At 33.8% G+C, this 21,230-nt stretch overlaps 1 protein-coding gene across 9 annotated transcripts in view; it reads right to left on the bottom strand.

Annotated features, from left to right (window-relative positions):
• ANGPT1 (angiopoietin 1) overlaps window positions 1-21,230 on the bottom strand; it is a 301,007-nt gene that overhangs the window by 74,146 nt on the left and 205,631 nt on the right. For all 9 annotated transcript variants that reach the window (XR_014842853.1, XR_014842854.1, XR_014842855.1 and 6 more), the window contains 2 exon segments: window positions 10,556-10,683; window positions 1,375-1,476 (listed from right to left, as the gene is read on the bottom strand). Coding sequence is in view for 6 of the 9 variants with exons in the window: in XM_021088684.2 (XP_020944343.1) it covers window positions 1,375-1,476; window positions 10,556-10,683 (230 nt within the window). In the remaining 3 variants the exon portion in view is untranslated.

Below are 21,230 nucleotides of genomic sequence, written 5' to 3'. Positions count from 1 at the left end.
TTCTTCAAACAAGACATACAGATGGCCAGTGGGCACATGAAAAAGATGCTTAACATCACTAATTATTAGATAAATGCAAATCAAGACTTCCATGAGGCACCACCTCACACCAGTTAGAATGGCCATCATCAAAAAGTTTACAAACAATAAATGCTGGAGAGAGTGTGGAGAAAAGGGAACCTTCCTACACTGTTGGTGGGAATGTAAATTGGTACAACTACTATGGAAAACACTATGGAGGTTCCTCAGAAAATTAAATATAGAACTACCATATGATACAGCAATCTCTCTCCTGGTCATATATCCAGACAAAAAAATATAATTCAAAAAGATACATGCACCCCCATGTTCACTACAATACTATTCCCAATAGCCAAGACATGGAAACAACCCAAATAAAAAAAGTTTAGATATAAAAAGTGAAATTTAGTCCACAATTGGAAATCACCTTCCACTACTGTCCCTTGATATTTTGTCAGCAGATCTTACCATTTAATACTGTAGGCACAATATGATTATTGGGTTTTCGCTTATTTCAACTATCTACCATATTATCTTGGAAAAATTCATCTCCCAGTTTGCTCAGTTTTAGCTAATAGATTTGATATAAAATTTAGATAAGGACATGTGTACATGTGTACAAGGCTTACATACATTAAACACTGAAAGGAATAGCTCTGATGATGATAATATCAGCTGCAATTTTGGAGACCTTGATGAATCATGCCTCACAGTTCACACCCTTGTGTACTTGTCTGACTCTGAATCTGGCCTGGCTCTGTCATCAACTTTAACCAAAAGAGTGCAGTGGAAGTGACACCATGCTATTTCTGAGTCTAATAAATATTAAAAAGATCTGGAAGTTTCTATTTTTCTGCTTGAGGCATGTCAACTGCCACCTAACAAGTCTAATGACCCTGAATATTGTACTGAGAGAAGCCTGACCTAGCCACGTGGAAGGGGTTCTCAGTCAACATGCAGCAACAGTTTGACAGCCCTGTGAGCAAAGCCTTTGGAAGTTACCTACCAGTCCTCCTCTATAACCCACAGTTCTTCACACTTCCCTTGTCCTGGCTCATGTATCCAGCCAGGGTATAAGTCCTAGCTTCCTCCACCTTCATTCAATCAGGAACAAATTCAGACAATTCCTAACAGTTCACCAAATAATTACAGTAATACATTTTTCTTTCTGATGCACACATGGAAATCATTTACTGAGAATGATTTATGAGTGTTTCATGTTTAATTAGAACAATGTCATTTTATTTTTAAGATAACTGAAAGACATCTAAAAATGCAAGGGTTTATCACACGGTATAATGAAGAAAATCTCGTGATAAAACATCAAAAACTATGTAAATTCTTCCATCTTACCATTTTATATTCTTTCCAACCTCTCTGGAAATCTAGACTTCCATCCTCACGATGTTGTATTACAGTCCAACCTCCCCCATTAAGATCCATATTGCAAAATACCTGACAGACAGAAGGAAAATAAAGTCAACTGAAAATTATGTCTGTTTTAAAGAAATAAGTATCAGATATGTTTCAAAACAGAAACACTATAGGCCTATAGACAAAAATAATAAAAATCGCTTTGTTGAAAATGTTAATTTAGACATCTTCCTATGTTTGAGTTGTTTCTGATTAAATTCTATCAAATGTGCCTACATTACTGTGAAGATTTAAAGCAGGCAGCTTAAAATTGTCTCAGGCACAGACTATAAAAATTATTTTTAAAAAATTTTCCTTAAATAGTAATAGGTATTATCTAATTTCAATTTTTTTTGAATGCTTAGGTTTCCAAAATTACTGATTATTTTATTGCTAAAATAATAATAATTTTGGAAAAACAGTATTTTAAGCATAATATGTATTTAGTTACTGCACATTTTATTGCATATTAGTTCCTATAAGTGTATATACTAAAATAATTATTCTCGATGGTTCAGTATTACATTAGAGGCATATGGAGAACACATTATTTGCTTGAATTTTCATCATAAACAATACGAGAAGAACATGACATACTGTATTCCTTCTGACTCTGAGAAGCATTTCTTTCCCATGTGGATAAGTTATCCAAATCTTTCAAAGACATATGCTTATTTCAATTATTCTAAGTACAATAGTATTTATTTAGAAATTGATTTATTTCCCCCAGGGTCCACCCGAGGGGAGAAACATATCTGTAATGGGATTATCTTTGGAAAACAATCACTGTAATTGATGTAGCATGAATGTGGCAGCTTGATTATTCAAGGGCTCAGCTATGAGGAACATCATTCCCCTGGCAATTGACTACTAAAGCATTTTGCAGGCTGGCTAAAGGTGCAGATGTGAGGCAACAGCAGCAGCAGGCTGTGTGTGGGCATAGCTAAACTTTTATTAAGGGAAAAAACCTCAAGTGATTTCCCTGAGAGATTAAATTTAGAGTACAAATGGCTAAAGGGTATGAAAACAATGGCAAGAATTGGTCATTCATAGGACAAATTGTCCATGTACTTCCTCAGAGTGAAAGGAACTATGAGATACATGCTTAAACGTGAGCATATAAAAGTAGGCAAAATGCTCTCCTGAGAGCTCTTCCTCTAATTTGACAACAGCCAGTCATCAGCATGTATTCATCATCACTAGGAACTGACTCACCTCCAAGTTTATAAATTTGAAAACCCTTCCCTGTCCTAAACTTCCCCCTGTACTAATCTTTTAACCTCTATGTACCTGCTCTTTGTCTTCAACATAACTTCTATCTAGTTTTTCATCGTCCTTAGTCCTAATTCATTTATTTTTCACCCAACAAACATTTTAGGGCATTAATTCTGTGTTACAATGGGGGATATGATGATGAACAAATTATAGATCATGTCCTCTAAAAGTTTCAGTTAGAAACTGCTCCTGTAGAATTAAGGAGATGTAGGAATCCACAATTTTCAATTCTAGTGACTTAAAGAATAACAGGGTCAGTAAACTAAATGATAAATCGAAGGAAGAGAGCTAACATATGAGAAAAGGAAATGATCATGGTTTTGGAAGCTTAGAGTTTGGGATAGCATAGTCATCCAAAAGGGGAGTTTATTGATCAGTTAGAAATGATATAACTGTAGGTAAATCAAGGATAAGAATAAGGATAAGAGCATAATGGACTGAAAAAGGAAGTTATTAGCAATAGTATATTTGTAAGTGCTAGATAATTCAAACACTACATGCATTTTCTAATTTATCATACAACAACCCTATGACCTAGGTATGATTATTATCTTCATTTTGCAGATGAAAATCCTAAGGCTTTGAGTATCTCAGCAACTTACCAACGGTTATTATTAATATAACAAGTACTGGATATAGGATTTGAACCCAGGCATACCCAATTCAAAATTATATTGGGGACAATTTGATGGAAAATAGTAGTTGATAGCAAAAATATGGACTTTTTTATGTTTTTGCTTTTTTTAGGGCCACACCCATGGCATATGGAGGTTCCCAGGCTAGGGGTCTAATCAGAGCTACAGCTGCTGGCCTACACCACAGCCATAGCCATGAAGGATCCAAGCTGTGTCTGTGACCTACACCACAGCTCACAGCAACGCCAGATCCTCAACCCACTGAATGAGGCCAGGGATCGAACCCACAACCTCATGGTTCCTAGTTGGATTCGTTTCTGCTGCACCATGAAGGGAATTCCAAAAATGGACTTTTAAAGAAGTAAAAAAAAAAAAGGAAAGGGAAGTGTAAAAAATGGAAAGAGAAGTATGTATGTATGTGTGGTGGGAGAGAGTCCAATAATGGCCTTTGGTGAACAATTTATGGGATAAAAAACATCAATAATCTTTATGTAGGTGGAACTTCATTTTATTTGCTATTGTCCCTAGTGCCTAGAGCAGTGCCTAGCATGCAGGCACTAAATTAATATTTTGTTGAATGAGTAGATATACAGAAAGGAAAGATAAAATAGCAAAACTTTATTAATGAAATGCAGTGATATGGGATGGAAATTTTCTAAAATTAGGTTGTGATCATAGTTTACAACTATAAATATAATAAAATGCACTGAATTACTTAAAAACAAAAGAAATGCAGTGAAAGCTGGGAATGGATTCTTAGTAAGGGACTGATCAATTTAATCAAGTATTCCAGAAACATCAAGATAAGTAAAGATTAGGAAAATACACACTTAAATTAAAAATGAAAAAAGCCATTAGTAATCTTGAGGAGAGAGACTGCATGATTCCTAGAAAAATAAAAGCCAGATGGCATAGTTTAAAGAGGGCATAGTTGGTGATTCAACATAAGTGGTCAAAGTGGAACTTTACTGGTGAAACAGATCAGAGTAAATGAAAATGTCAAGGAAATATTTTGTTAGAGGAAATTAATGTCACTTGTTTTTTAATTAAATTTTACCTTGGCTTAACTAGTTACTCTAGACTTCTTTTCCAGATTTTTATATCCTAATGAACATTTGATTGCCTGAAGGTTTGCCAAACTGTGTTTGCAAATGTATACAGTACACTTACACACTAAAGGAAAGAAATAACTATATTTACGAATATAGAGTGTGTAGAGAAAACTGTTCTTCACAGTTTTTTATTACTATTATCTACATTATTAAAATTCTTTGCACTTAAGAGGTTTTAAAATCACTCACAAATTTTATTTTAATTAATTAATTAATTTTTAGGGCCAAACCTGTGGCAAATGGAAGTTCCAAGGTTAGGGGTTGAATCAGAGCTGCAGCTGCTGGCCTACACCATTGCCATAGCAATGCCAGATCTGAGCTATGTCTGTGACCTATACCACAGCTCACAGCAACGTGAGATCCTTAACCCACTGAGTGAGGTCAGAGATTGAACCCTCATCCTTATGGATGCTAGTCAGGTTCTTTACTGCTGAGCCACAAGGGGAATTCCATACTCAAAAATTTTAGAAGATAACCTTTCTTTTAGACAAAGACATCCAGTGACTTGGAAATGTTAAGATGTGTTAGGAGTGTTTCTTAGTTAAGGAGCTGGAGAAAGTTACCCAGGGAGAGAGAAGATACTCAGGTAGATTACTGCTTTGGAAGTTGAAGTGCAAAGAAGTTAAGAGGTTAGACTTATGCTCCGCAATTCTTATTAGACTCAATAATAATAGCAATGATAACACTTGCCATTTGTGGAATACAGACACAATAGAACTGAATGGCACACTGGCTAGGGGCATTGATTTCAGTGGTACATTACTTGTGTTCAAGTCCCACCTCTGCTCTATCTCTTAGATCTTTTTCAAGGATTAAAAAAATCAATGAATATAGAATTTTTATTTATTTATTTATTTATTTATTTTTATTTATTTGGTTTTGTCTTTTAGGGCCGCAGTTGTGGCACATGGAGTTTCCCAGGCTAGGGGTCTAATTGGAAGTGCAGCCGCAGGCCTACGCCAGAGCCATAGAAATGCTGGCTCAGAGCCGCATCTACAACCCACACTACAGCCCGTGGCAATGTTGGATCCTTAACACACTGAGCAAGGCCAGGGATCGAACCCACACCCTCATGGAAGCTAGCTGGGTTCGCAAACCGCTGAGCCACACCAGAAACTCCAATGAATATAGTTTTTAGAATAACATTTGGCACATATTAAGCTTTATTATTACTCTCATCGCTTAGATGTATCTTATATACGAAATTAAATGCATTTATGTTGTGCATATATACTCTCAGATAACATAGCTTACTATTGTATATAATATTGCATATAATTTGTTTATAATTTATTATGAAAAATATGGAATGTACAAAGCCAAAATATAGATGAGTTCAAATAAACTGTCCTTATGATTACCAAATTCTTGTTAATAATATTGGCATCACTAATCTTTGAGTATGCTTTTTATTGTATGTTTAAGTATATATACACACATATTTATGAAGTTGGATTCATGCTAGCACACAACACAGAAAAGACCATGTTATTTCCGGTCAGAAGAAAAATAAAATGCCTATGCTTAACATATGAAGGAAGTTAAAAAAAAAAGGGTGATTGGTTTCAAAAGATTTGAGACATGAAAGGACTTGAAAAGTTCCTTCGCCAATGTGGTGTACTCTGTACTTTGGCAATGTCCTTCCTCTAGACATGGGCCCCCACTAAGTTTACTATGCCTATTGCATCTATTGATCATATGACTTGGGCTTAACTCTGTCCAAGAAAAGACTGAACTGGCTCCTATCCCAAGCAAGGTCAAAGCTTTCAAGCATTAATACCTTTTAACATTAACAATGATTTAAACCCAAACAAAAAGAGTAAATTTGATTCACATAGTCTTATGCCTTTATGCTGCATACAAGTTGGAATGATTAATCTTGCAGATGTTAATTATTTTTCCATAATCTTAAATAAAAAAGGATCAACACATTTGTTATAGTCCTTTTCCAAGAATTAGTGAAATTATGAAATCAGAAACAAATTTTTAAATATTTTACAATAATCAAAGCTTTGATTTAATGGTTTGTTTTATTGAATGAAATGCAGTTGGTTATAGCGCATTTGGTTTTAGAGACTTATGAAATAAAAGGAAAAAGCCTGTCTCCTACTATCATAAATTGAAGGGAATTCAGAGTGGAAAATATTCACAGGCCATTAATAACGTAAAAAGTAAAAAGTATATAAATGATCTGATTATCATTTTATATCTGCTTGAAAATTTTAATAATCCTAGAAAACTGCCTTTGGTTTCCACATCACATTTGAAAATGCTTTTCTAACTTTGGCAGACATTCTTTCTTGGTAGGTAATGATGTCAGTCAAAACAATAACTATACAACAACTATGTACACTTGCAACTCTCTGCCTCAATTAATAATTCCTACTAGCAGTTTTTTAATTGCCTAGAAAGCAAATTTTATTGATTGATCTATATATTACATCATACATAACCGAAGTTTTTGTTTTGTTTCATTTTTATATAGGCTTGCCTTGAGTGTCTTACCCTTGCTAGAACCTGTGCAAGCATTAAATTGAACAAAATTTTTGCTAAGCATTACACACGATTAGCACCAAACTATAGCTACAGAGTACAATCTACTTGGAAGGGCAAAGGTCCTAAAGATGCATTTTCCAAGGGCATTTTACAGAATCGAGAGGATACCACTGGTTTATATAAAAATAAGAGAAGAAAATGAGATTACAGGGTAGGAAGAAGTGGCGTGGCTTATAACCAGAACATAATTTTCTGACAATAAACTCCTACCTGTGTCACTCACATAGAGTCCTACAAAAATTATGAATGGTGCAGTTTCAGTCATAACTAATATAATTAGTAGTTATTCTTTTTAGTTCCCCCATTAAGATGGTACATACACTCTGCAGTTAGAAAGCATGTGTTCAATATTTACTATGTGATTCCCTTGTTACAAAGCATGTGTTCAATATTTACTGTGTGATTTGGGCAAGCTATTTTTCTAAAATAGGGTTAACAGTAACACCTATTTCATAGAGTTATTGAAAGGAGTAAACAAGTGAGTATATATATCTAAACTACTTCAAATAGAACTTGACAAACTAAATGCACAATACATTTAAACTATTAATCACTTTCCAAATTACATCAAGTAAGTTCACACAATATTTGTTCTTCCTAATGCCAAGCTATATGAATATATGGGATTTAATACAAAATTTGCTGCCTACCAGAGAGTGTAGGTCTATCAGCCTAATCTATCTGTCTCTGTGACAGAACAGTATTACTACTTGTGAGAGAAATATGGTCATAATGGAGAAAGAATAAAACAAGGGAAAGAACACCTACTAAGTCAAAAAGCAGGTCAAAATCTTTCTTCCTTATGGTCAGTTATCTCCCCCTCTCTCCATTCTTTGTTATTATTTCCAATTAAACTAAATCTAATGACAGTCCAAATGACATATGACTTTCTCTTCCTTCCCTCTGAAGAGCTATGGGGCCACTTCCATAACGATAAAATTTGTCTCTTACAGGTCTGTGTTGTCTGTTCAGGGTACTAATTTCTTCCTAGGCCCAAATCTAAGAAGTTTCATCTAGCAGATATTTGATATTTGTGGATTTAGTATTTTAGATCTTATTTATTTTACAACATGGAATCTCTATAATGTACAAAATTCATCATTTTGTAAGAGGTATAAATTTAAATCATGCTATCTTTGTGAAACCAACATAGAAGTCAGCCACTGAACTAGTGACTGGATCCTATAACCCATTCTTTAATATAAATCTAAAAAAACCCTTAATTTAGGTTCATAACTTGTTATTCAAATTAATGAGTTATTATTCAAGTATGAGTTATTCAAGATTATGAGTTAGGATACTCTACCCTAACAGGAGTTGCAAATAGCTTGCACATCATTTGCATCTCAAAACTTTTGAACCAGAAGAGAGTTATAATTATGCATAACTAAAATTTAATGGAATAATCAAAACTTTATGTAATGTCCTCATTAAGGAACATGTGGTAGCACTGGTGATGTGCTGAAAAAGATTCTAAAAGTGTGAAAGTTAATCTAAAAACTTTTAAAATTATTTTATTTTTATATGTATACATACATAATTATTAAGAGTCTAAAAGGAGGGTCACTTAACTTTTTTTTTCTAGGGCTGCACCCAGGCATATGGGTTTTACTTTTATAGGCATTAGGTTAGAGGGGAAGTGACAAATACTTAGGGGTTCTTTCAGGTCTTATGTAGCACTATAGGTAAATTACAGAGGATATTTATGTTAGCTCCACTCCCCTTCGCCAGGACAGTTTCTGACACGCTTACATGCTATCTGCATGGTGTGTCAGTGTGTGGGTGTGCATACATGCCTGCGGATGTGTATGAATTGAATTTAAACTTAAGTACAACTTAAGATATCAGCAAGCAGAGTAGGAAGAATTCATGTAATATGATGCAAAGGATTCAAAAGGCTCCTTCTTACAATAAACTACACTCTCCTCTTTAGTCCTAAACTTTCTATTGTACCTTCATAGTTCTTTTTTTAAAAGACATGGAACACTTGATTCAGTGAAATTTTGCACAGAAGCCCAAAATGAAATATAGTGAAACCAAAGTTCTCTGGTAGGTGACCCTGGTAGCAATATACATAACTGTTCCTGCCACCTCTCTTATTGCCTGTGCTTTTCCCATCCCTCCCCCCTGTAATAGGACAGCACAGAAGGCCTCTTTTCAGAAGAAAATTTTGTCCCAACAAAGGGAAAAAACATTGAGCAAACTTAAAACACGAATCCTCACTAAAATCAGCCAAGGATGCTTGTAGAGCCAGACTCTCTTGACAACTATGTGACAACTGGCAAACTGGGTTCCAAGGTTCATTTCCTTCAACCATCAAAGGAAATTAGAAATCAGAATGATTAAGTTGGGCTTACCTACTACACATTACACAGAAGTGTTGATATTATCATCAGTAAGTCATTTATTTATTCATTCATTTTAGCATCAATTTACTGAGGACCTACTATGTGCCAGAAATTATTCTGGGTCTGGGGATATCAAAGATAAAAGGTAAAGTCCTTACTTGTAAAACTCTGGTAGGTCATGCAAAGTCACCCCAAGAGCATTTGCTCAGTACCCAGAGGAAATGGGGATGGAAGACTGGTTATTTAGGTGGAACAAAGAGAGGAGAAAAACTGCTCTATCTTTTGAGGATAAAGCACTGCAAAGGCAGGTGGTCACCTTGAGGTCTGGAGCATCTAGCTAAAGCGGTTTACCTGTTGAAGAGCAGGGCTCTCCTCAAGCCTCCCCCCAAACCTAACTTCAAACATTCTCTATTACTACACTTCTACCATAGGTTATAATTATCTCTGTAACTGTCTTCATCACTGCACTGGGAGTGTTTGTTCTATATTATGTCCCTAGTCAGAGACTGAAAAGTAAATAACATACACTAATTAATATGTACTGAATGAAGGATGGATGATTTAATGAATAAATAGGGAGAATGTGTATAGAAAAGAGATGTGACAGCAACAAGATAGCGTTTTCTTGCTTTGAAGTTTACTTTGGATCATATTCAATATACTGATGAAAACTATCCTCCAACACACTCCTTTAGGTAAATATGAAAAGCAAATCCTTTCAAGATGATGAGTTAAGCTAGAATATGTTTCTCTACCCTAACAGGAGCAGTGATTCTGGAAATATGTTCCTAGACCTCTCTCCACAGTATCTGAACTGTAGATGATGTATGTGTACCATCTGGGTCCTTAGGACTTAGCAAGATGGTTCCTAAAGTCTTCCTCATGCACTTGAAGTGTATGTGACTTCAACATGTAATCTATACAAGGCAAGCATTTATGAGCAATGGAACATCCCAGGAATGAGAATAGAATAAATAGAAAACTTTGTGTGAAATAGGAACGGGAGGTATGGGGGTTGGAAGAGATTTGTGCAATAGGGTTTTCATATTTTATGGACCTGGGAAACAGTATCTTTGGGAGAAAAGAGCTCAGGCGTATATATTTTCAGTTTAACAAGCTCACAAATCAATCTGATTATTCAGCAATTCAACTAGGATCTGCTTTACATCTCATAAACAAACACTTCTGGTTTTACCTTTTTGGGTTCTGGCATATTATTAATATAAATAGTGTAGATTCCACTTTTATTAAAACCAGCTTGATATACATCTGCACAGTCTCTAAATGGTTTTTCTTCCTCTTTTTTTCCTCCCTTTAGTAAAACTGCAAAAAAAAAAAAAAAAAAAAAGATTGCAATATGTGAATATAAGTACCATTAGTGCCCAAATGGACTCTAAGTATACCTAAGCAAGTCTTCATTTCTTCCAAACAAATGTCAATATTGCGATTACTGAAAATCAAACGTAAGAACAATACTAGATTTGAGGTGACTCAGAATTACAAAACTATAAGAAAAACCTATAGATCAATTTATAACTGCATATTCTTTATATTTTGCTTAACTTGTCAAATCTTGTTTTTCTCTATAACTTCCAGAACATAACTCAAGGGACAGATGAACTGATCATGTAATACTTTGAACTTGTAACAATTATGCCAATGTTCGCACCAAATTTCTAATATGTTCTTGTCTACATTTCATATACGGAAGTTTGAAAGAATGCTAAAACTTTTTTGGAGGAGAAAGAGATGGAGATAAATTCAGACATAAAAATATGATACGGAGGTTTAAGATGCTAAAAATAGGCTCTACTATTTTTCTGTGGCTTTACACTGAAGATTGCCTAAAAATTGTCATTAAAAAAACCTCTCAAAATAAAAATAGAAAGAAGTCTCTGACCCAATTTAACTATCTAGAATGAAAAGGCAAGTGAACTTTGTTTTTCATTTAATCCCCTGAAGTTAAACTATCAAGCAGATGACACAAATATAGAATGACAAAAATGAACAAGATTTAATTTATATACGTGGAAGGGCTCAGTAAAGGCTAGAAGTGGAAAAAAATTAGAGATAGTCTCTACTGAAAAGAATTTTACTTCATTCATTGAGTTTCATCCATTATTAAGTTCTTAATGAGATCAAAATACAAAAATGACTAATATTTACCAGTCCTTAGCTAAGGATATAGGTGGTATATTTATAAAATATTTATGATTTAGTATTTTATAATAAATATATATTATCTCAGCGATTTTCTTCATTAGCCTTTTCCTTGAAGTTAAGATTAAGATGTTTTATAATCTTGCCCTTAAAGTTTCTGCTTATTTAATAATTACTGGGTTTCGATCACTCTGAGTCAGAATGGTCTTTTAAAATAATAATATCAAAGGTTAACTATGAATCAAGGTTTTAGAATTGCTATTAAATGCTCTAACAGTCTAAAACACTAGCCTGATTTAAATTTAAGATGTAAGATGTTACTACCTTATAGGTAATTAAAAATAAACAGAAAGTAGAAAGAATGACTATATCAATATAACTATTTTAAAATTTCAAAAATAATTATATCTCAAGGAAATGAAATATCTATATCAGATATGTTGTCATAACAAAAATATAGAATCATAACATTTAATAGCCTTATGTTTTTCTGTATAACTCATGTCTGCACTAATGGTTTTGCCTACTTATATTAATAACTGCCTCTAAACACCATCATCACAATTATAATATCAACACAGAATAAGTAATCAGAGCACTAACAGTTCATATAATAGTGAAGAAACACTGCACAGAATGTATGCACATGGCAAGTAAAAATGAATACATAAATATTTGATGGCATTGGGTATGTATGTCAATGGATCATACAAAAATCTTGTTTTCAAAAACATCACTGCATTTCACTTATGCTTACTTATTTTAAGCTAATGGACTATTATCTGTCTAAAACAAAACTTCCTAAATTTTAAATGCTTACTCTTCTGTTGAAAAACTGCATATAACAAAATTAGACATAACAGAAGTTGTTGTAAAGAAATACTAACTAAAATTTATAATCCCTTAAGAGGATGAAGAACGCAGGAAGATGTGGTGAAGAGGCATTCAACAGTAAACCCATTTTTCTTTTTTGGGTGAGAGATGGAAAAAAAATCACATATCTAAGGAGAAAACACTTCTCTTGCTGAATATACCACTTCCTGCCTTCCCTTAGTTATGTAAGGAGAATTATTCCTTTCCCACTTCTCTGCCACCTCCCTTCTCCTTTTCCTTTTCAGGGTGATGTGGGTGAAGAGGCTGTTGTGTGGGAAGAGGGAAACTATTTCACATACATTTTCAATAATAGAGAAAAAATGAAATAGTTGGATATTGTCTTATTTTTCTGGAAACTAATTTGTAAAAAATCATGTTCAAAGTATGAATGTAAGTCCTATAACTAAAAAAATGGTTTGAGTATTCTACCATAAAAGGTACAAGTGGGACTATGGTTATACTATGGATTTGTGGTTGCTATGAAAACATATCTGAGGTAGATATTTCATTTCTTGAAATATAGTTTGATATTTTTGAAAAATTCAAACACATTCTTTCCAGAAGAAATGCCACTATTTCTAGAAATCTTAGCTTGTTTTTAATTACTTGTTAATTAGTAAACAGTATGCTTGAAAGTTTGATCCATGTTACATTTTAGAGTACTAGCACTTAAAATCAATTTAAAAGTTTCATTTGGAGCTTACTTTTAATATTTATATTATATTCTATGGTTTGAAGACCGCTTCTAAAAGGGCAAATTGACCTTCACAGGTTTTCTTTCTTTTTTTGTCTATAAAGTGGGGCGCTTATACTTATTTCTGAGGCAAATATATGAATTACGTAAAACAGAGTAACTGAATTATAGTAAGTACTCAAGAAATGACAGTTGTTATATGGTAATAATATTATTAAGGGCAACATTATTATTCCTTCTTACAGAAAGGATACTCAGGCTATGGAAGACTAGTCAATCCAGTCACTAGAGTGGTGGATGATGCTGTCTTCCACCCTCAAATCCAAATATTGTGGCTGACTAAATGCAGGGATGTTACAATATAATCCTATACTGTATAGGATTATATTAAACTGGCCTCTCCCTTTCAAAGTTGGCTAGTTGGCTTATTGTATTCATTGACTACATCAGGTCATTGTTAAGTCTAAAAAAATTGAGGTAATCTAATTTTGCTGTGTATTGTAAGCTTTACATGAATAGTTAAGAATTAGAGATTACCTTGATTGAAATGACATATGATATTATATTTCGTAATTTCAATTTGCATGACTATTTCCTTTGTTGAGTACTGGAGAATTCTGAAATTCAGTGTTAAATTGTAAAACTGGATACACAGTCAAGATTTTAAAACAGAAAGACGAAAACAGAGATAAATTTACTTAACATTACAAGTATCAGAACTAAGAATAAATTTTTGTAGGAGTTCTTGAGATTCAATAAGGTAGAAGATAATGCCTTGAGGAATATAAGATAAATGACAAGAAACAGATATGAAAAATCTGACGGAAAAAGACAAAAGAGGCAGCAACTGGACACAGCAGGAGGAATAATCTACATACTTGATAGAGTGTTTTATCTCTCTGTAAATGTGGTTTAAATTGTTATAATAATACACTAGTTTAAAAGCATGAGTTTTTTTTTTTTCAAAGATCTTTACATCTTAGAGTTCCTTCTTTGATCACATATTATTTTTCCCCTGTCATTCTTTAACTTTTAATGAGTTTGTCTTTCTTCTAACTGAGAGTCTAGAGCCCCACCACTATTAGCCTCTTCCTACCCTCCTTTTTCTTTCTTCCTATCTTCAGTCTGAGGGTAGGGCACTAAAGAATGGTTCAAATGGATTTGCTAGTACTCTTCTTCCACTGTCCTTTTATTCACTAACCCCACATATAGGTAAATACCACCCTAAGGAAGCATGTTTATTCACTTTCTCACCCCTAATTCTAGATTGCAAACACTAAATATTATTTAATGCCATTCAAATGTGTGCTTTCTAAACTCTGCTGTATTCTCTGTTCTGCTCAGTCAAATCTTTGGTCCTTTCTAAAATATTTTTTATTACATTTCCTGGAAAGTCTATTTCAAATTTTTCTACTTTCTTCAAGACTGAAGTCTCACTCTTGTCTTCTCTCACTCTTTATATACAACTTTATTTTACTGTTTACAAAACCATTTAAAACATCTCCTCCACTTACTTCTCTACAGAAGCTGGTCTTTGCCCATCTTTCCCTTTGCCTTTTGTGTTGACTTCTCTTAGTCCCTTTCCTACTACTCTAATTGTCCTTTCTCTTTCTTCTTCATTGAGTTCTCCTCCTCTTCTCACCTACCAATAGATGTTCATCAAGATTTTATTTTTGGATCTCTATTCCTTATTCACCTGCTTTTTTCGTAATATCTACCATGGCTTCAAGATTTTTTTTTCTTCTGCTTTATGGCCACACCCATGGCATATGGAAGTTCCAGGGCCAGGGATTAAATCTGAGCCTCAGTTGTGAACTATGACACAGCTGTGGAAACACTGGATCATTTAACCCACTGTGCTGGGCCAGAGATGAAACCTTGGCCTCAGCAGCAATTCAAGCCACTGCAGTCAGATTCTTAACCCGCTGCACTACAGCTGGAACTCCGGCTCCAAACTTCTATACAGAAGATTTCTAAGACACAAGGATTTTTGACACTCTGTGTTTGCTTCTCTCTTAATCTCCAGACCCACATTTCTACTTGTCTTTTGAGCAGTTACTGATGCTACTCCAATTTTCATTTGTTTAATGTTACCTAATATTTCCTTCTAAAGCCTGTGTTCTTTTTCTCCTACTGATCCCTCTATCCTCCTTCAGGTGATATCATAAAAAAAAAATCAATGAAAGCCTAAATACAAGACATATAGACTGAGGCTTTTTAGTTGATCTCTCAAAGAAAAAGACTGCCTCCTGTCCCTTCATAGTTTAGCTCATCCTGTCTTAACAACTTCAATAAATATTGATTAAACATTTTCTATTTGCATGACTTTTTCCAGGCAATGGAGATACAGACATAAGAAAAACACAACCTGCCCTTAATGTGATCACAGTCTGATGAGAGAAAAAACATTAGTAGGTCTTCTATGATAGCCTATGATAGCTAGATTCATGATTAGTATTTTCCATGATAGGGAAAAACCCAACTCAAGCTGGCTTAAGCAAAGAGATAATTTATTAAATCATGTAAACAATCTAGGATTGAGCTTTAAGGAAAGCATGATCAGGTTCCACATAGTGTGATCAAGAATTGGTTTCCTTATCTTTATCTTGACTCACTTGTTATTGACTCTCTACCTGGCCACAAGATGGCTAGTAATAGTTTCTCAGTCTAATGCTACCAGTTTAAATATAATACCAAATAGAGATAATACACACAAGTGTTGTCTTGGAGGTAAGTGCATTGGAAATAGGTACAGGGACTACATTCTATTTCTGACAGGTAGACATGGGGAAGGCTGTTCAGAAGCGATAACACCTGAATGAATAAAACATGTAAAAAAGCTTATCTGAACTAAATTTTAAGAGCTTGTTATGCCAGTTCAAAGACTTTACCCACACCAATATCAGCAAATAAATCTAGAAAGTCTTAGAAAGGAATCATTATTCATTCCTTATCTATACAACCACATCTTTGTGATCTAAAGGGAAAGAAGAAGGACACATGCAGGTGCATGTCTGTCTTTCACTAGCCAACATTGAGTCAATAAGCAACCTGAGACGCTAACTCCAGAAGCTGTTAAATTTATCTGGCCTCTCCTCCATTTGCTCAACCAATTTAAATCCAGATGGCTTATCTGCCAATAGGCTGACTTCAGGGAAGAACCATGAAAGCTGAAGAAGAAGAGGGTCACTTCAGTTCAGATGAACCCTCAAGAGAAAACTTCCTGGAATGTGGAATTGTTAATTCTGACTCTCAGAAAATCTAGCAGAGAACACAGAAGACAATCAGCCTTACTACCAGAGGCAATATAAAAAGCAGGAGCCCTTGATCCTACTTATTTCCTAATAAATTGGTGTAAAGGGATCAATTCTTCAATCATTCTTTTTAAATTTTAGATGTAACTAGTCATTCATCTCTCTACAGTATTTAACAAACATCAGAATGTATGTAGATCAAGTTAGTATTTTAAGAATAATCCTTTTGATACTTTTGGGGCCATCAGCATTAACGAGATCATAGTACTGGGAAAAGACCCTGAGCTGTGATTTTTCAACACAACAGGTCACTGAAAGTAACTGAATATTCTTAAGAGTAAAACAGCTTATCTGACAAGGTGCAAAACAACTGATTAGATTCTCTGCTCTTCAGCCAGGTGTGTGGGCATTCCATGGAAAGGCCATTTGAAAAAATTCCCTGGTATCTTAATTCATTTGAAAGGAATTTTAGAAGTGGAAGAAGGAATACTTTGCATTTCAAAGGGGTGGAGAAATTTTTAAAAGGTTTGTAAGCAATATTCAACATGTTAATATGTTGTGGGTGAGTGAGTGAGACTTACAAATGTTTTCATAAATACATAAGTATAGCTATATAAACACATAAAAGCTCTAAGCTTCTAAAATATAAGTTTCAAAGTTGGTATTTTATCTAGTTCAAAACATATGCATGAAAACCTAAATATCTGTGGGCTGATATCTCAGCATGATTGTACCTAACCTATGGCAATTGCCTATGGTTTAATCTAATTTATATATATAATTTATACACAAAATATAAATTGCTACTTAACAATATAAAAAATAATATATTTATAAATACTTTAAATTTGAAGTCTTTGGTTAAGTAGCTAAAAGCTTTCTTTTTAAAAATTCTACTATTCTTTTTCCTCACTATTCTATTGACGGTCATATAAGGGAACACTTGAATATTGTTTACTTGCTGCATTATTATTTTAATTAAAATTTTTGTAAAAAGGACTGTTTTTACGCTCATTTAAATTCTTTATGTGTTATCTTTTGTAGGTAATGTATAAAATCTTAACTATCATCTTAATGAATGATAATAATCATGATCATGTTAAAAATCAACTGGCATTGACTGAATACCCACTATATACTCAACTCTGAATTTCTTGTGCTAAGAATGTTTTATATGTTTCATTTCATTTCACACATAAACATCTTATAAGATGGATTTATCATGTTTCATTTTATATATGAGAAAACTGAGATCTGAGATTCCATCTAACTTCACCAAAAGATAAGCAGTGGTAAGCAGTGGAAGTCTTTAACTATGAAGCCAAAAATCTTAAACTACTTATTGGCTTCTGAAGTAAAGTCAAGCCCAAATAAAACTCTAATATGTCATCTGTCGCAGGGTGAATCCCTAGCAATCCTTATATCAGCTGACAAGGTCCCACTTAATGTCTTAGGTGAATCAGGACAGGCCTTAATTGTGAATGGGTACAACAGGAAGCAGGAAGTATGGGAAGAATGACAGGAGCCAGAAATGATAGAAAAGAAGAAAAATGTTGAGATGAGATGAGGATAGAAGAGAGGCACAGGCAGCAGAATCTTCTGTGATATGGGAGTTCTCAGTGATAGTCCACAACTTCAAATGCAAAGAGAGGATTAGGAAGTAAGAGATCTCTGAGCAGCCACATTGGATTTAACAATGTGCATACCCTAAAAGTCATGTTGACCAGGATTTAGCCACATTGGTTTTATATATTATTCTTAGAAGCCTAATTACTTGATCCCCAGCCTTTGGCCATTTGCTAGAAGCCACAAGTTTAGTAAGGCTGGTAAGGTAGGAGTGGGGATGTAAATGTGTGCTTTGTGTTCATCTTCTAGAATCAGGCCTGAAAACAATGAAAAAATTGATAAGCTTCTTTGTGCACCTGAGGGAAAAATAGTAAAATTTTAAAAGGAAGCAAAAATAAGAAATCAAAGTCTGGGTGGTATATAATAGAAGAGATGATCATATACTTTTCCAAGGCATCATGGTATTATGATTCAAATTAATTCATGCTGATGATAATGAATTAAATTATTAGACAAAGTTTTACATTTATTTAATCTTCTCTTAGAGGAACAATAGAGGACAAAAACATTGCAGAAAATTCGCCATCATAATATTTTAAAATTTTCTACTTAAAGAGATAAATTATCTGAAGAATATATTACTCACTACATATAACTGTAGGTAAATACACATTTTTAATAATTGAGAAATCCACATAAGATACACATATGATTAAATCCATGTGAACATGCATGTAGGTGAACTAGTAATTTCATGGTATGTTTTTCAGTGCAGAATAATAAAACGTGAAGTAATTTTGCATTTTTGTATTTTAGCTTGATTAGTATACTAAAATAAATTTTCTAACACTTCGCTAATGTGAAGTGACTCACATATATAACTGAATATACAATGCATATTACACTAGAACAACTAAGAATGAAAAGAATGACAAAGTTGAAAATGGATTTTTATACATTTGTTTAATCAAGTCATCATTCATTTTTTATAAAATTCATTCCTGTATTTTCTCTCTGGGCACCCTGATAGGCAGTTATGAGTGCTACATAACCCTTGCCATTTGTTTAGAAGTCATTTTATTAACAAATATATTTCAGGTGTTTAATATATACTAATTTCCCATGTAATGTTTTCAGCCTGACTGGAATATACTGATTCTGAACAAAAGATTTCTCATGCATGTGGGAAGGTTTAAAGGGCATCTTTCGTGCTCTATTATGAATAGACAAATAATTGATTTCAGCAAAAGCCATTAAAAATGGAATGAAAGTCTTTGACCAATGCCATAAACATGGCAAGTTGCTGCCAGATGCTTTTGAAAACTACTCCCAAAAAAGTCACTTCAAAGTTTTAAATAAATAAAGGTTGATGGTTACCACAGGTATGTCACTTTGATTCTTACTCATGTGGTGAAATATACTTGAATAACACTACTTTATCATCTGGGGGGGTATAATCAGGATTCTACTCTGAATTGGGGGTTTCCTCAAGTCATTATTCCTGTTCCTGTTCTTTCCAGACCACCATGACCTGCCCTCTCAATGGCATATATAATAGCTCCTCTGAGACACTGGTGAGGAGACCATCTCAATCTAGTCCTAGTTCTAGGGATATGGGTTGGATCAATTATGGTTAAGATTTGGTTTATTTGCACAATTGCCAGTGTGTACACGGGGCTAAAGCATCAGCAAGACCTTTCTTTGGAAAAAAATCTCCACTTAAAAATTAACCTCCCACTTCAGATTCACTGTTTTAAAAGAACTCATGCCAGTTGTGAAAACAAAGTGTTCACACCTAAAAATAATTATAAGTACATTCGAAGACATGGTAAAATTAAAAGAGGTTAGACTTAATTGGTATTATACTTAATATTTAACCTCATCATAAAATCATCAAAATCTTATGATTTATTTATCTATTCTAGGTAGGTCACCTATCAGTGTAATTCCTTACCAGAAATGGTCCCACTCAGAATGTGAACATACAAGCCAGTAGTAGGATGAGATTCCAATACACTTAGAGGCAGTCATACTATTGATATTCTTTAGTTGAAAATAAATGAGTTCCCATAGAAAGCCAAAAATGTTTTTAATCAACAGTTTCAAAGCTTCTTTGCATTTGACTTTTGGAAAAATATTATGCTAAAAATTAATATTTGGTTTATATATTTTTAAGCCTACCTGTACTTTAGCAACATTTTTCAGCGCTTATTTCTTTTTGCTCCCTTCTTAAAGCATATGAAATGTCATAAGTGTTTCACTCTATGGTTGCTGTGACGCATACATACTGAACTATGTTGACAGAATGTTTTTTCCTCACTTTCTCTCTGAGTAATTATAAGTACTACTTGGCTTAGTACAAAGTACTATAGCCTATCTGAAACCAGTACCCACTATCCTATTTTGTCCCTGGACTTAGAAAATATACTGCTGAATTTTACTTGAGAGTGGATGAGTCCAGGACTTGATTTAGTTAAAATATCTTGTGCTTCTTTAGCCAACCAGACCATGAAAGTACAGGAGAAGGAATGGAGTTTGTTCATAGTAATGCTGGAACATCAAGGTAACACCCTTTTTTTGCATGGCCTTTCACTCTGGTAACTTCCAGGCCCAGCTGGAAACAAGAGATATCCCTTTCCATTTCAGATAGCCTAGATTCTGAAACTGAAACTCTAATTCCAAAAGAGAATTAACCACAAAATTTAAAATCTCCCCCAAAAGATATGGTTTAGAAATAGTTCATGGGAGAGGTCAAGAACTATATTATTTTTTTATTTTGTTATCATTAGTTTGGTTATCTGCTATTCACACAATTTTTTTAACAGAAATTACAACTTTTCAAAAGGCAGATAACATGCTCCACTGAAAAAAGAAAAATGTACCATTTCTCAAAAATAAATAGTCACTTTCTCCTTAAGCCATTGGGTTTTGTGAAAGGAAGTGCTAGAAGTGTGGTTCATTTTAAGGAAATTGTAAATGTTTGACATATAATTTTCTGTCAAGATAAAGCATTTCCCTCATTAAATGGAAACAAGTGCTCACTGTAATGTTCAGCAGATAACTTCCTGTATTTTTCTTTCTCTTCCCACCTAATGTTAAATTGTGCATTACAAGTAGTCCACGAAAAACCAAATATTTTACTAAGTCAATAAAAATATTTTCTTTTTTATCAATATTTATATGAGTGACATTCAAAAAGTTTTAATTTCCTCTCATCACTTGTGATGTTTTTAAGAGTCATTCTTAACTCAAGGGACTTGCAGGAGTTCAAGCTATCTCATCCCTTGACTGAATGATTTACTTCACAAACTCAATAGACACTA

Source organism: Sus scrofa, chromosome 4 (assembly GCF_054392235.1).
Source record: "Sus scrofa isolate SSC_HxYL_T2T_F1_AM1 chromosome 4, Sscrofa_HxYL_maternal_Yorkshire_Landrace_v2.0, whole genome shotgun sequence".
NCBI lineage: Eukaryota > Metazoa > Chordata > Mammalia > Artiodactyla > Suidae > Sus > Sus scrofa.
This window is presented reverse-complemented; position numbering and strand designations above follow the sequence as displayed.